The sequence below is a fragment of the Etheostoma cragini genome, chromosome 18, assembly GCF_013103735.1.
Source record: "Etheostoma cragini isolate CJK2018 chromosome 18, CSU_Ecrag_1.0, whole genome shotgun sequence".
Lineage (NCBI taxonomy): Eukaryota > Metazoa > Chordata > Actinopteri > Perciformes > Percidae > Etheostoma > Etheostoma cragini.
This window is the reverse complement of record NC_048424.1, coordinates 2,703,545-2,719,217: the sequence shown is the minus strand read 5'-3', so window position 1 is coordinate 2,719,217 and position 15,673 is coordinate 2,703,545. Positions and strand designations below refer to the sequence as shown.

At 41.2% G+C, this 15,673-nt stretch overlaps 2 protein-coding genes across 6 annotated transcripts in view; one reads left to right on the top strand and one right to left on the bottom strand.

The window, feature by feature from the left end:
* Positions 1 to 2,068, top strand: part of LOC117961048 (protein CEBPZOS-like) — a 5,861-nt gene extending 3,793 nt beyond the window's left edge. The window contains exon 4 of the mRNA XM_034899417.1: positions 1,821 to 2,068. Within this exon, the coding sequence (XP_034755308.1) occupies positions 1,821 to 1,903 (83 nt within the window). The 3' untranslated portion in view covers positions 1,904 to 2,068. The remainder of the gene's footprint in view (positions 1 to 1,820) is intronic.
* On the bottom strand, positions 1,592 to 15,162 carry cebpz (CCAAT enhancer binding protein zeta). 5 transcript variants are annotated; one of them, XM_034899345.1, is made up of 17 exons: positions 14,913 to 15,162; positions 12,442 to 13,931; positions 10,763 to 10,994; positions 10,047 to 10,212; positions 8,577 to 8,665; positions 7,970 to 8,023; positions 7,388 to 7,490; positions 6,920 to 6,976; positions 6,722 to 6,788; positions 6,344 to 6,456; positions 5,666 to 5,726; positions 4,958 to 5,152; positions 3,668 to 3,699; positions 3,153 to 3,248; positions 2,593 to 2,648; positions 2,428 to 2,509; positions 1,592 to 2,106 (listed from the first exon to the last, which is right to left on the bottom strand). In XM_034899345.1, exons 1-17 carry the CDS (start codon positions 15,159 to 15,161, stop codon positions 1,946 to 1,948), a joined length of 3,303 nt encoding a protein of 1,100 aa, XP_034755236.1. In that variant the 5' UTR covers position 15,162; the 3' UTR covers positions 1,592 to 1,945. The 5 variants fall into 5 exon arrangements, 4 of the variants coding, with proteins under 4 accessions (XP_034755236.1, XP_034755238.1, XP_034755237.1 ...); XM_034899347.1 differs by having other exon boundaries at positions 3,668 to 3,700; positions 4,968 to 5,152; XM_034899346.1 differs by having other exon boundaries at positions 3,153 to 3,254; positions 3,668 to 3,697; positions 4,968 to 5,152.
* Positions 15,163 to 15,673: the final 511 nt, after the last annotated feature.

Below are 15,673 nucleotides of genomic sequence, written 5' to 3'. Positions count from 1 at the left end.
TGAATTTTTTATGAATATTTTGACATACTATACTATGACGTTTTATGAATATTTCGACATACTATACTATGACTTTTTATTAACTTTTTCGTCATACTATACTATGCCTTTTTAATGAATATTTCAACATACTATACTATGACTTTTACTTTTTAATGAATCTTTTCAACATACTATACTATGACTTTTTTATGAATATTTCCACATACTATACTATGACTTTTTTATTAATATTTCAACATACTATACTATGACTTTTTTATGACTTTTTTTGATTTTTTTCGACATACTATACTATGACTTTTTTATGAATATTTCAACATACTATACTATGACTTTTACTTTTTAATGAATCTTTTCAACATACTATGACTTTTACTTTTTAATGAATCTTTCATCATACTATACTATGACTTTTTTATGACTTTTTTTGATTTTTTTCGACATACTATGACGTTTTATGAATATTTCCACATACTATACTATGACTTTTATTTTTTAATGAATCTTTCAACATACTATACTATGACTTTTTTATGAATATTTCCACATATTGTACTATGACTTTTTTATGAAGATTTCAACATACTATACTATGACTTTTACTTTTTAATGAATTTTTTATGAATATTTTGACATACTATACTATGACGTTTTATGAATATTTCCACATACTATACTATGACTTTGTTATGAAGATTTCAAAATACTATACTATGACTTTATTATGACTTTTTTTATTTTTCAACATACTATACTATGACTTTTTCATGAATATTTCGACATACTATACTATGACTTTCACCTTTTAATGATTTTTTACGACATACTATACTATGACGTTTTATGAATATTTCGACAGACTATACTATGACTTTTACTTTTTAATGAATTTTTAGTACATACTATACTATGACTTTTATTTTTGTGACTTTTTTATGAATATTTTGACATACTATACTATGACATTTTTAGGAACATTTCGACATACTATACTATGACTTTTTTTATGAATATTTTGACAAACTATACTATGACTTTTTATTAACTTTTACGACATACTATACTATGACTTTTTCATGAATATTTCCACATACTATACTATGACTTTTACTTTTTAATGAATCTTTCAACATACTATACTATGACTTTTTTATGAATATTTCCACATACTATACTATGACTTTTTTTATTTTTCGACATACTATACTATGACTTTTTCATGAATATTTCGACATACTATACTATGACTTTTTCATGAATATTTCAACATACTATACTATGACTTTTTTATGAATATTTCCACATACTATACTATGACTTTTTTTATTTTTCGACATACTATACTATGACTTTTTCATGAATATTTCCACATACTATACTATGACTTTTTTAAAACTTTTACGACATACTATGGCTTTAAAAAAAAAAAAATCGTCATAGTAAGACTTTTACTTTTTAATGATTATTTACGACACGCTATACTATGACATCTTTATGAATATTTCAACATAATATACTATCACTTTTTTTTTTTTTAAGTGGTGAAAAAGGAACACCTGAGCGAAAATCAGACTCGAACTGCATCATGAAATGTTAAACAGCTTTATTTTCAGTGATGCACATTAACGCTGTAGATTCGTTTTAAACTGGAATATTATCATTTGCAGACGGAAACACATAACCATGACATAATATCCTGTATATTAGTCTTTTTATAAAAAATAACCGACTAAACACTGCTCTTCTCTAACAGCAGTGTGTAACGTTCATCAAATGACCAGATCCAAAAACCGGTTTCTGCTCCTGTCTCCTCCCAGTTTACTACCAGTCCAACGAGTGGGCGGGGGTCTACGGCATCCGAGAGAGGGACCACGAGGCCTGGTCAGCCAAGCAGGACTGAAAGTGGCTGTCAGCTTGAAAGTCCACAAACACATGGCGGCTGCTACTTTTTCCTCTTCTTCTGCCCGACCGTCTTGCCTCCCGTCCTGGCTCGACCAAACGTCTTCTTTTTGTTGAACATGGTCTTCTTCCTGCGCAGCGTCTTGACGTCGCGGCCTTGGATCCAATCGTTGCGCTGAGACTCCCACTTCAACTGCTTCAGGCCTGCAGGGATGAACAGAAAGTGTTGATGACTTTAAGTCCTCCCATCTGGTCTTGATATACATTTAATAACTGTATTGGTTGTAATTCGTCAACACTGCCTGCTTGGAGAGTAAATGTGACCAAGAGAATAAAGCCCTGGTTGACTGAGTTAAACTGAAAGAGTTATTCAAATGAAGTCGACTATTGTTCAACTGATCTGTTTCTCTTTGTAGAGAAGTTATTAAACCTAACTGGTATCCAGCAAACTAAATAAAAACCTTTGTCTCGTCTTTTTCCTGAAAGTGTGATGCTCGTGATTAGTGATCGCTCAGGTGTTCCTACCTGCTTTGTCAGTGTTGGCCATCGCGTTCAGTCCGATGTTGTCAAACTTAGAGCCGGCATTCTCATCCAACAGGGAGCCAAACTGAGAAAAAAACAATAACAAAACATGTTGAGAAAAGTCAAAAATTGTGTGGCGAAAGAATTAACAAAAGAATAATATCTTACCTCGTCAGCAGAAACAAACATGGCCGCTGCTTTCTTCTTCTTTCCCTGTTTTGGACCTGGGAGAAGAGAGAGCAGCATTCAGTAAAACAAAAAACTAAAACTTAGTTTACGGGTCAACGTGACTTTGCATATGCATACACGCGATAACACTTGGCGTGTTATCGCGTGAAGAAAGCGACGGTTGAGTTTATAACCCCCCCCAAAACCAACATGCCTGGCCTGGAGTCCAGGGTCTGGTAGGACCAGGCTACCAACTCTAAGCTAACTTTCCTTTCATACTACTCGCTGGGGCGTAAATTCACACATAATCGCATGGTAAAGTAAGTCAATGGAGGCGAAACAACGTTGATAAACACACTAAAAAGCAACTATGCGTCTTGATAACACGCCAATAATATCATACGACTTGGCGTGTCGTACATACGCCATTTCATGAGATCAGTCTGTACAACATCACAATTGCCAAAAAGTAGGGAAATTACAAGTCAGACTAAAGGTTAAAACACAATTATCTTTCTAAATTCTGATGAAGGTAAAAAATAAAAAGACGTTAAACAAACCTAAAGATCCAGAGAAGATGGCCTCCTCTGAGGATTTCCTTTTCCCCTTCTTGGTACGAGGAGTGATGTCTGGAACTTCCATCTCATCGTCTGAATCTGCACATTAAACATTTCATTTCATTATTTAAAACTATAAAGTCTGTGAGGGTAAAAGATATGACAAGAACATCATGCTTGTGTTGATCTTTATGTATATGAAGTTCAGATGGTTTGGTGCTCTTGAGTGGTGGAAAAACTACTCCAATCTTTGAAGTTAAAGTAGTAATACCACAGTGTAGAAATACATTTATACTATTGAGTATGAGTTTTTACTTAAGTAAAAGTACAAAAGATTTTTCAGTGATATAACTCTTTTACTGTTAGCGTGTGTGAACATGTTCCGCATTTGTTTTGTTTCACGTTATATTTTAAGGGAAAGTTTGAGACGAAATTTGATAAAGTAGTTGATGTATCTTTGATCCGTTTATTAACGAGATAAAAGTGTGACGAGGAGTTGTATGTAAACTTGTACGCACCACCGAATGCAGCATCCTCCAGCTCTGGAACTGAAAAAGAAAGAAATTCAACTAAAACTGTTAAAATCACAGGTTTGAGAACAGCCAAAATAACTTCACATAATTACTGAAACTAGAAAGAAAGCACATATGTACGTAAGGTTGTAGATAATATGAATTTTCTAAATTTGCAGGGATTTAAAAGGTTAACGTTTTTCCACCTGGACCCTATATTCCTATGTTTGTGTCTAAGTGACTGAACAACAATCATTGACCTTGGTCCAGGATTAGGAGAGATCCCTGCAGTCGGCAGCGGAGAAACAAGCTCCAATCATAATCAATAGGACGATTGTTTTGCCGCTGACAGGCTCACATTAATGTAAGTGTCTGACAACATTATGGAAAGAACTCCTAAGGAGGTTGACCTTTCTGTTAAAGAGTCAGATCCCTTTTTTTTTTTAAAGAAACTCTTCCGCAAAATTGCATTTTCTGAACCCACCAAAAAATCATAGCACAGTATGTCAAAAACAAATCATAAATAAATCATAGTGTGTCGAGAAAAAAGTCGTAGTATAGTATGTTGGAAAAAAACTAAAAAGTTGTAGTATAGTATGTCGAAAAAAGTTACAGTATAGTATGTTGAAAATTCATAAAAAAGTCATAGCGCAGTATGTCTGTCAACAAAGAAATAAAGAAGTCATGGTACAGTATGTAAAAAAAAAAAGTCATAATATAGTATCTCTAAAAAGTCATAGTGTAGTATGTTGAAAAAAATCATAACAAATTTAAATAAACAGTCATTTTAGCATCATAAAATACACTTTAAAAATCAACGGAAACAAAATAAAAATATGAAAAGCTGTTTTGGGTCGTCCTTCCACTCTTCCAACCATCACAACTCCAGTTTTGGTAAAAATGAACAAAAAGTTAACCGATTTCCATGTGAAAATACGTTGGCTCTATACACGCTAAAAGTGTTGCTTTTTTAAATGGACTCTGGTGGGTTTAGCGCTAGCGCCCTCAGAGGTGGTTCTGGTTAAAGAGAAAGGTCTCAAAGAGGTTTTAACGGTCTATCTCTGAGGGGATCCTTTCCCATAAGGTTGTCAGACACTTAGAATAATAATCTGAGCCCGTCAGCGGCAAAGCGGTTACGTTGCCGCCCGGTGTGTTGCAGCGTAACTCTGGACAAATTTTAAAGATTGTTGTCCTCACCAGTCACTTACACCCAAAAACAGGGAAACAGGGTCCAGGCTGAAAACCCCCTGAAATGACCCTTTACGTGACACATGAACCAGAAAACAAATTAGAGACTGTTCCCTACCTTCGTCATCATCTCCGCCTCCATCAGGATCCACGAACGTCCCTCCGTCCTCGTCCAGCTCGTCCCCGAAGTCTTCCTCGTCCATGCTGCCCAGGGACACCTCCTCGTCGTCCAGGTCGTCCGGGTCCGAGTCGTCCGAGTCAGAGTCCTCCGTGTCTTTCTTCCCCTTTTTACTCTTCACATTACTGACACAGAGAGAGAAAGAGAGAGAAGAGAGGGAGAATAATGTTGAAATTAGTAAATTTAATAAGTAACATTTTTTTTGGACACCCTGCGACCAATCAGAATCGAGTATTCACCCAGACCATGGTGTAAGTAAGATTAAAACACAAACAGACCACGGAAATAAACAAAAAGGCTCTGAGGCCGCATTTCTTAAATCTGGACCGATGTCAAAGATTGGTGTTCCCATCAGTCACTTCAGAAGACAGGGTCCAGGTCTAAAAAGAACAGTAGTTACCCTTCAATCCATGTTCACGCGTTGTTCGTGGGGAGCAGAAAACAAACTGTTCTTTAAGAAATGATAAAGCCGGGGCGTCCAGACAGCTCAGTTGGTAGAGCAGGTGCACATACATAGAGGTCTCCAACCTGCAGCCCTTTGCTGAACGTCGTTCGCCCCTCTCTCTCCCCTTTCATTTTTTATCTGTTCATTTAAAAATAAAGGACAAAAATGTCCAATAAATAATCTTTGTGCTCACCCCGCAAAGTCCAGATCCTTGATGTCCATGTCCGTGAAGTACGAGTCTCCCTCGCAGGAATCTGTTGGGAAAACAAAGTCAGAAAGTCGAAACATCACAGAAACACCGAAATATGTCAAACTAGTTCAAACTGGATTAAATCACTAACACAAGAGGTTTTAAAGCACAACAGAACCAAAAGAGAAAAAAAGGAACAAACCAAAATACTATTTAACAGACAAGTAAAAAATAAACACATTGTAATTGTAACTATTCCTACTGTAACACATTTTAAAAATCATTTTTTCTATTTAAATAGGTTTTGACATACAAGGACTTTGTCTAAAAGTTTTGGGGCTAAAAAACTGCAAGTTACGAGTCTTAATTTTAAATTTTTGGGGCATTTTTAGGCCCTTTTTAATAGGACAGCTGAAGACATGAACGGAGAGAGAGGGCAGAACGACAAGCAACAAAGAGCTGCAGGTCGGAGTCGAACCTGCGGCGCTGCTTCGAGGTCTGAACCTCTAAATATGGGTTACACGCTTTACGTGGTCAGCTACCCAGGCGCCCGAAATCTTAATGTTAGAATAGAAATAGGCAATAACTAAAATGTAAAATATATTGGGTTAAAACAAAAGAGGATGGAGTCTGCAAATGATAGTATAGTAGTAGTTAGTAAATGTGAGCGCCTCGACTCACCGAGTAATTTCTCAAACTCTTCGTCGTCCACGTCCTCCACGCTGTCGTTATCGCCGTCTCCTCGCGGCCGGCGAGCCTTCAGCTGCTTCTCCTGCTGACGTTTCCTAAAGAAGCTGGAGAAGAACAGAAGAAAGTCAAAAACCACAGAAATGTAAAGACCACAAACTGGGACCGGATATATATATATATACACACATACATATATACATACATACATACACACACACACACACGAGAGAAACTAAAGCTTGATTTCAGCTGCGTTCAAACACATCAGAGGTAAGCACAAAGTAAAGTAGTTGTGTGTCTATGTGATGATGAAGGTATAATAAGCAACATTTCATCATTAACTTCTCTATTAAATGGTTTGAGACTCACCGATGGAAGAAGATTTCATCCACAGCGACCTGACTCTCCTCTTTAGACAGAAACTCCTCACAGTTCACTGACGGAGACAACAGACAACACATCACTGACGCAAAATTCATATTCATATATATAGTATATACACACTTTCCCCTACAGATGGGTATTGATAGATATATTAAATTAGTTATGAAAACAAGAGAAACTCACCTGGTATAGAGACGAGAGAACTGTGTTTGGGCTTCAGCGCTGCTGAGTCGGTGTTTTCTAAGAATAAAAAAAGATCCAGATATTTTCACACATTGACATTATTTAAAGTGCGGACCTGCAACCTTCTGCTTGTTAATGCTTTACATTATCGTACTTTCTTTTGCATCCTTATTATCCGATATATTTTATTGTGATTCTATTGTTCTTATGATGGTGTTTCTGTGTTGACATTGTAGCTGAAGTCGCCCCTCAATGATCTTGAGGACGAATAAAGACAGAATGAAATCATATTCTGTAGCTGGACATTAATAAAAACTGAACATACTGTCTAAATATCTGGTTTTAATGTGCCTTATTATACTTTATATAACCGTTGGTGCTGCTTGAAATGCGCTCTCTGTAGTATAGAACCTCTTTGATAAAAAACTGATAATCTACAATAACATAAAGTATATGTGTTGTTATTACGTTTTCCCTTCAGCTGTTTGGGGTTCCTGAAGACGAATCGATCCAAGAATCTGATGAGGGTGAAGTCCTGCAGCGGGTCGCCCGAGTACTGGATGGACCCGCCCTGAGAAACAACAGATTCACATGGTTGATGGAGGAAACATTCACCCCACAACCCCAGAGAGAGAGAGAGAGAGAGAGAGAGAGAGAGAGAGAGAGAGAGAGAGAGAGAGAGAGAATGTTGAAATAACGTCACAGGACCTAGAGACAGCTGTTCTTTGTCTCTATGTGATAAAACCACTTCAACTTTGTGTATCAAACGACGCTTTTCCATTAAAAGGTACCAGCTCGGATCCCCGTCCACCTGTTTTCACTGCAGATTTAGTATTGGCTTGTTGTCATAGCAACACTGCAGAAAACTGCTGTGATCTAATCTAACACACACGCACACACACAACAAGTTGTGTTGTTTTTGACTCCCGGCATATGGCTGTTTGCCAGAAGAAAAATTTAGTTCCAAAAGAAGCTGAGGCAGCAAAAAATAAATAAAAAGCACCGCTGGCTAAACAACTCAAACACGGCTGGTTTGTTCAGAAGTCTTACCTGCAGGATGGTTGTAGCGAACAGCGACACGGAGGGGTGGTAGTGCACGGCGAGCTGCAGAGACGTAAACAAGGGAAACGTTCAGAGAGGGAAAGTTTGGATGTGTTTGAAAACTTTTATAAAAAGGTTTAATCTCTATTTACTGTATACAAGCCAGGGGGAACATTTCATAAGTAAATAAATAGAAAGAACTAAAAAGAAGAGTTTCCCCTTTAAGAAAAGAAACTACGACTTCTTCTCATCCTCTGAAACAGAATTGAATTATTTGATTGTGTGTTTTTATTTCGGCCATTTCTCTTAAAAAAAAGAAAATCGTGTATCTCAAGAAACTTCATGGTTAAATGAGAAAATACAGAATACGCATATAGTATAATATAGTAATATTAATATAGTATAGTAATATATCAAATATAATTCATTACATTTATATAGCGCTTTATCATAGACACTCAAAGCTACTTTAACACCACCATGGCTTTAATTTTATATGGACAGCTAAAGACGGGGGGGGGGGGGTAACATGCAGCAATGGGCTGCAGGGCGGTGCCCAGCCTGCTAATATGCTAGGCTAATATGAAGCCTTCCTTCCTTCCTTTCTCTCTCTTACCCTCTGCAGCTCCCATAACGTCGAGTGGTCGGCGCCGCAGAATAACGGGTTTCTGTGCAGCGGGTCGTAGCTGTGCACGCTCTTCCCTCCTGGATGGAAACAGGAAGAAAACACAAAAATCAACATGCAAGAAAAACAACGGGAACATGGTTATGTAGTGATGATAATCCAAACTACACCCAAGCTCTGACTTTTACTATTAAATGTCTATTCAAACCACTACTAGCATCAGGATCCCCCCCCCCCCACCCCCCAAAGATTTGATGGAAATGCGAAAGCAATCAACAGTAATTATCAGACAAAATCTGTTATTTATTTTGATGTTTTCAAGATGAGCTAAATGTGTAAGAAACCACATAAAGTTTTATTTGGCTCCTCAATCCTTGTAAATTCAGCTTTTCCATGCACATCTGTAACATTACAGAACTGTGACTGAAGCCAAGTATTGAATATAAATCTCACACTAGGGCTGCTCGATTTTGGGAAAAATCATAATCACGATTATTTTGGTCAATATTGAAATCACGATTATGTAACACGATTATTTCACATGACTTTGGAAACGTGTTGCATTTAATAAAAAGACACCTTTCAACAATTCTTAAAACATTGAACATGTATTGTACTTTTTGAACTATTAAAATAAATATAAATATAAATTTCAAATCAAAGTATAAAAGTATTTATTCCCTGTATTTACTTCCACAATCTCTTTAAAACAAGTAGGCAACATTTTGGCAAAATATAAACAAATTCCAGCATCTCAATTAACGAATATAAAAGGCTGGCCCATCATCAGGCCCCAGCATTAACAGCAAATAAGTTAACTAAAGACAACAAAATTATTTAAATCACCATGTTAGTAGGGTTGCTAAAATAATCACTTAAATGTTTCTAGCCAGAAACACCAATCTGTTAACATTATCTGGTTTAAGAGATGAACGCAAGCAGGTGACAATGTTTCCACTTGTACTAAAAAGACCCCCTCTGAAGAGGAACTTGGAGCTGGAATGAAGAGGTATCTTCTTGCCAGTTTTGAAAGCCGAGGTGTTCCCTTTACTTGCAGCCACTACCATGGAGCAAATCTTGCACGTAGCATGTTTCTGCTCGTCGTCGGACTCCTCGAAGCCAAACTGTTCCCAGACAACGGAGTTGGTTTTGCCTTTTTTGCTTACCAAACGCTGCTGTGGCTGCCCTCCTTCTGCCATCTTTACTCTCGCTAAGTTTTTAAATTCCAGCGGGTAACATGCACGCGACCTGCCTCCCTGACAGTGTAGGAGCTGCGTTTGGCTTCGGGAGGGGCGGATGTGCGCATGACGTGTGTGCGCGCGCGCCATTCAGAACACACGAGGAAATTAAAAAACAGAACATGGCAAAATAATCGTTTTTACTCGGTTGTACTATTTTGATAATCGTTGGGAGCCGAAATCGAAACCGAAATTCAATTAATTGCACAGCCCTATCTCACACCTTCCAGGTTCTGGTGATGTACCCATGATGCAGTGGGCTTTGCCTTCTCTGTCTCTAAACTCGCTCCTTCCTCCAGTTTGTCAGCGTCCACAAAACGCTCCTCTTCATCATCCTCATCATCATCTTTCTCTTCGGCGAGGTCCTTGAACTCCTCCTCCTCCCCCTCCTGAGGGAACACAACAGAAAGTGATGCTAAAATCAAACTTTAACTAGAAAAACACTGTAAAAAATCCTCCTCACGGATCATCGAGATTAAGAGACAACACTTTTTTTTTACCAATGAGTTACATCTTTCATGTGTTTTTCATTCATACTATAAAACGCTGCCTGGACCAATACTTGAAAAAGAAAAAAGGAAAAGCACAAGTGTGAAGAACGGCTCGCTGACTGCTACGGCTGTATGGCCGAAATGTATTTAATTTATTTTAAAAATGTAATAATAATTTATTTCACCAGTAAATTGCTGTTAAAACGACAAAAGGTTCAACCAGCGACCCTCTGGTTCCCCCTCCCTACAGACTGACTGATGTCCTGTGCTGGAATCCTCTACAGCGAACATACAACACCGTTGCATGTATGCTAACGGTAGGCTAACGTTATCTGCTGCCAAGTGGGATGTTAACTAGCGTCACGTGCAGCGATGCTTCGGTTGCCTCCAACGTCTGTTTCGGAGCACCGAAGAGAAGCAGCAGGCATGTCAGTGGCAGCCTACTCACCCCGTCCTCCTGCAGCAGGACCTTGAGGCTCGGCTTGGCCTTCATGACCTCCGACACCAGGAAGAGCGCTCCGCAGGCGAAGCTGGCGTTCTGCTCGGAGCTGACCTGCAGCAGCCGCTTGACAAAGGCTTTGACCCGCCGCAGCACGATGTCCGCCTTCAGAGACTTGTACAGCAGGTTGAGGAACATGCTCTGTCTGGAGGACGAGGACAGCCCGGTGTCCAGCAGCTTCCTGCCAAGGAGGAGGAGGAGGAGGAGAAGAAGGGTCAACATTTAGATGTTCATCTCACTGTTGCTTGGTGCTGAGCTGCCCCCCCATCAGGCCTAAGCTGCCCCCCCATCAGGCCTAAGCTGCCCCCACATCAGGCCTAAGCCACTGGGAATGTATTTTTAAGACATTATTTTAAACAACAGATACAGTGTGGCGGCTTGGTCTGAAACGTAGACGTAGTAATATGTTCAAATCTCCAGTTAGCTCTCAAAGACGCCCCTATGGAATCGGCCTTATAGCTTTTTTAAATCCTCAATTTTACATTTAATCAGCCTGGGACTGACCCGTGTTGGAAAAAAGACACTTGCCACCGGCAAGCTTTTATGCAACAATATACTTCTAACCGATACAGCATAGCATCACAATATTTCCCGTGGCAACACGCCAACTATCGATTGTGTTTGCGTGACAATCCCATATTTGCAGAGAAGTGAGATGAACAAAGTTGGAAAAAAGGTTATAAATTGCAATGTCTCGCAGAATAGGCAGTGGGGTCCTGTCCGGTTAGGTAGACAGGAAGGTAAAGGGACATCTGTAACCTTTTCTCCATACCTCCAAACTCAAAAGGGCTGAAAAATGTGACACGTCTTTACGGCCCCTTGACTGCGGCTCATCAAGTGGATCTGAATGAGATTATTTATATATGGAAAACTATAGTGACTGATCAGTTTGAGAGATTTTTATGAAAAGAAAGTGACATTTCTCTGATGTCAGCTTGTTAAATGTGAACATCTTCTAGTTTCTTCTCTCCTCGCTGACAGTAAACTGAACGTCTTTGAGCTGTGGACAAAACAAGACATTTGAGGACGTGACCTTGGTCTTTTTTTGGGGAAACACTGATTGTCAAGTTACATTAAATGTCATCTAGCTGACGCTTTTATCCAAAGTGACTCAAAATTGCTGTTTATATGTCAGAGGTCACACGCCTCTGGAGCCACCAGGGTGACGTGCCTTGCTCAGGGACACAGTGGCTGATGTAACACAGTGGGAATCCCCACCCTTCACGTATGGCTCACGTATGTTGTCTCTTAACAGGGTTGGGAATCAATCAGACGCCTCCCGATACAATATCACCACAATTTTAACCATTTTCCAAAATATTCTGCAATGTATTGACATTTTTTACCTTTTTTCCAACCTCTAATTTTCCCAATTTCAAATGATGACAAAAGGAAACTGTGTCAACATCAGTTTTATCTAAAATGATACATTTCTCTGTTTGTTGACATCACTTCAATGTATTGCTGCAAAATGGGACAAACTGACCAACTCATTTATAATAAAAGATCCGTACTTGGCGTCTGTGTACCGATACAGTACTGCCACGGAAAATATCGCGATACTACGCTGTATCGATTCCCCCCCACCCCTACAGATTAGCCAAAGATGGACTTCGAGGGTGTCGTACCTGTACAGAGCGACGTAGTAGCGGTCGGAGATGCTCTGCTGCGAGTCCATCACCTGGAAGAGCAGCATGAGCGCCTGCACCGCCGTGTTGAACTTCACCAGGTGAACCACTCTGAACAGCGTGTCCAGCTGCTCCTTCACCTTGTCGTCGCCGGCGGTGGCGTAGGGATACGCCCGGTTCACGCCCGACAGCAGCGCGCTCAGCATCTTTGACTCGATGTCCTTCTTCTTGACGCAGGCGCGGAAAAACGAGAAGTAGATGGTGATGAGCTTGGCGGCGAGCTCGGCCTCGTCGTGGCTCAGCATCACCTGGCTGAGGAAGCAGACGGCGTAGTACTGCGCCTTGGCGCTGATGTTGGGCCGGAACATGATGCGCTCCACCTCGCAGCACACCACCGCCTTCATGTTGGGGTGCTTGTGCAGCAGCGACTCCAGCAGGTACGACGCCTTGGCGGCGGTCTTGTACTCGGGGTCGCCCAGCTTGTTGACCACCTGGATGAGCAGCGCGCGCTCCTGCTCCGGCCGGTTGCATAGCAACTCAAACGCGGTGGCCAGGGCCTTCGCCTTGGTGGCCGCCACCGTGTCGTGGGCCACCGTGTCCAGGGCCGCCGCGAACTCGGCCACGTGGTGCTTCAGGTGGTGCTCAAAGTACCAGAGGATGAGGCGGCGGTCCCGGGCGTCGCGGTTGCCGCTGGCCTTCTCCTCCAGCTGGTCGAACGGGTGCTCGGCGAAGGTGCGGAGCTTCCGGTGCTCCGGCAGCAGGTCGGACAGAAGCAGCTCGCGCAGCGTATCCAGCGCCATCAGACCCATCCGCCGGCTGCCCTTTTTCTTCACCATGGACACCAGGCTCTCCACGTGCTCCAGCGTGTGCACCGGCGCGTCCTGGATCAGCACCGTCATGGCGGCCATCCTGTCGGCCAGGACGCCGGAGGAGACGACCGTCTTCATCCAGTTGGAGTTGGCACCTTTCTGCAGGTTCTTCTTGCTCTTGTAGAGCGCCACGTCGGCCTCGAACAGCTGCTGGGCGAGCGCCTTGTACTGGGAGACCAGGGCGGGGTCCTGCGGCGCCGCCGAGCCCTCCGCCGCGTACTCCAGGTCGAACCACTTCCCTCCGGGTTTGATCAGCAGGATCTGTCGCTGCTGGAACTCAAACACGTTCTGCTTCTTTTTGGCGGCATCTTTGCTCTTCTTGGCCTTCCGTTTCTCCTCCTGCTGCTTGCCGGAGACGCTCTGCGGTTCCGCGTTGGATCCGTGTTCCTCGGACGACGTCGCTTTCTTTGTTTTGGCCTTTTTGCCCTCCGCGTCGCCGGCGCCTGCCGCGTCGCCGTCGGGCTCGTCCGGGATGACCTGCAGTCCGGAGTACGCCCGGACGCCCAGTTTGGCGATGAACTTCTCGAGCTCGCCCTCTTCCAGGTCGTCTATCGCTCCTTTCTTTCCTCCGTCGATGAGCTCGTTGGTGTCGTTCAGGCCGGCGAGCAGGATGTAGTCGGCCTGGAGACGGACGAGAGAAGAAAAAACCACATCGTGATAAACTACAGCGCATATCTGGGACTCTGTAGGCTCGCCTCGGCAGACCTTCCTCCACAGCGCTGTGGAGGAGGGTCTGGCGAGCCAACACAGCCTTCCAGGTTAGAAGTAACATGGACTCCGGTTTCTTGACAGTAATTTTAACCAATCAAAATTGTTTCGGCATCACCATACGGAGCTGCGGTGCCGCTGCAAAACAGCCTCGGGAAGGATCTTGTTTCAACGGACGTGTGTACGTTGTGCAACAGGAAACTCAGATTGGACAGGTAGTCTAGCTAGCGGTCTGGATTTACCCTGCAGAGATCTGAGGACCAGGTTACCCTAGTCCTCAGAAATCCACCGCTTCTAGAGGTTAGAAGCTGGAAACAGGGAGAGAACTTTTTAGTTTTTTCGCTTATCAGAATTATCACAATGATTCATAATAATAATTAATAATTCTCTGTTGATCGACTAAGATAAGTCAACTTTTATTGATCCCCAGAGGGGGAATTCAGTTGTTTCAGCAGCACAAAGACAGCCTGCAATAATTAAGACAAACATGTAAAGTAAAATAATTGAATAAAAATAGTAATACTACACAAGAACATATTGAGAGATTAATCGCAGCATAGTGATTAGGTGTAACGTATGTTAACAGTGTACACCAGACTGATGTGATTAATCGATTAATCGTTTCAGCTACTTGTGTAAACTGGTCGGTAGTTTCGTTTTAACACGTATTTAATAAAAATGAATGTTTTGCATGTATATCTTAACTTGTAATATAAGTCTCACATGTAGTTGAGTTAGAGGTAAAGGGGCATGAAACAAAGATACTCCAGTATATGAAATGAATACTGATGAAGTACAGTAACGCAGCTTGATGAAAGTACTTTCTACCACTGTTAGTAACAAGTGACGCTGCTGCAGGTCTGTCTGTGAAGAGGTTTTATCTGGAAAACTCACCTGTGTTCCCCCCAGCCGTAAAACTTCGTCCAGACTGAACTCTTCCTCTTCTTTCTTCCCCCTGTTTTCACCTCCATTATTTGCAGGATCTTCTTCTTCCTCTCCGCCGCTGTTTTCAGCCTCCATGTTGTCTTCTTCAGGCTGAAATGTCACTTTACTGCCCGCTCGGGATTTCTTTCGGTTCTTGTTTTTCGACGCCATGCTTGCCACAGCATGAGGAGAACGTGACCCGGATGTGGAAAACGACATCCTGTCGGCGTTTCCGGGAATGTAAAAATCTAGTCCTTTTTTGTAAATTACTTAGTTTTTATTAAAAAATGAATACGAGTAGGGCAATGTAACTAAAATGTTACTGTAGTTTTATTATGTTTTATTGACATGTCTAAGGAAAACAGCGATCAATGATTTCCCAAAAACCAATCGCAATGTTTTCTCCACCTCTACGTCACCATCGTTTGTCCAATCAGAGAGTTTGTCGTTCCGTGGAAGTGTCAAGCTTACTATATTAAGACTTAATGATACAGGAAACGCAAGAAAAATGATTAAAAAAATGAATAGTTGATACTGAAGCGGAGAATTTCTTAGCCGACAGATGTAAAATAAATAAATAATTTGAGGAGTAAATACAATGAGAGTTTTCTTTTTTTAAATATAGTGGTTCTACTGATGACCATATTATAGCCCAAGTTCCTATGTTGGTTAAATGAATAAATAAACCCACAAACAAAAGTGAATACACACAAATCAAGTAAACTAAGATA

Bases quoted from the DNA above. Each gene is read 5' to 3' on its own strand.
- cebpz (XM_034899345.1), bottom strand. From the start codon at position 15,161: ATGTCGTTTTCCACATCCGGGTCACGTTCTCCTCATGCTGTGGCAAGC. The intron at 7,491-7,969 runs GTAAGACTTCTG...GTTGTTTCTCAG, and splicing joins TCGCTACAACCATCCTGCAG to GGCGGGTCCATCCAGTACTC. The intron at 6,457-6,721 runs GTGAGTCTCAAA...GTTCTTCTCCAG, and splicing joins GATGAAATCTTCTTCCATCG to CTTCTTTAGGAAACGTCAGC.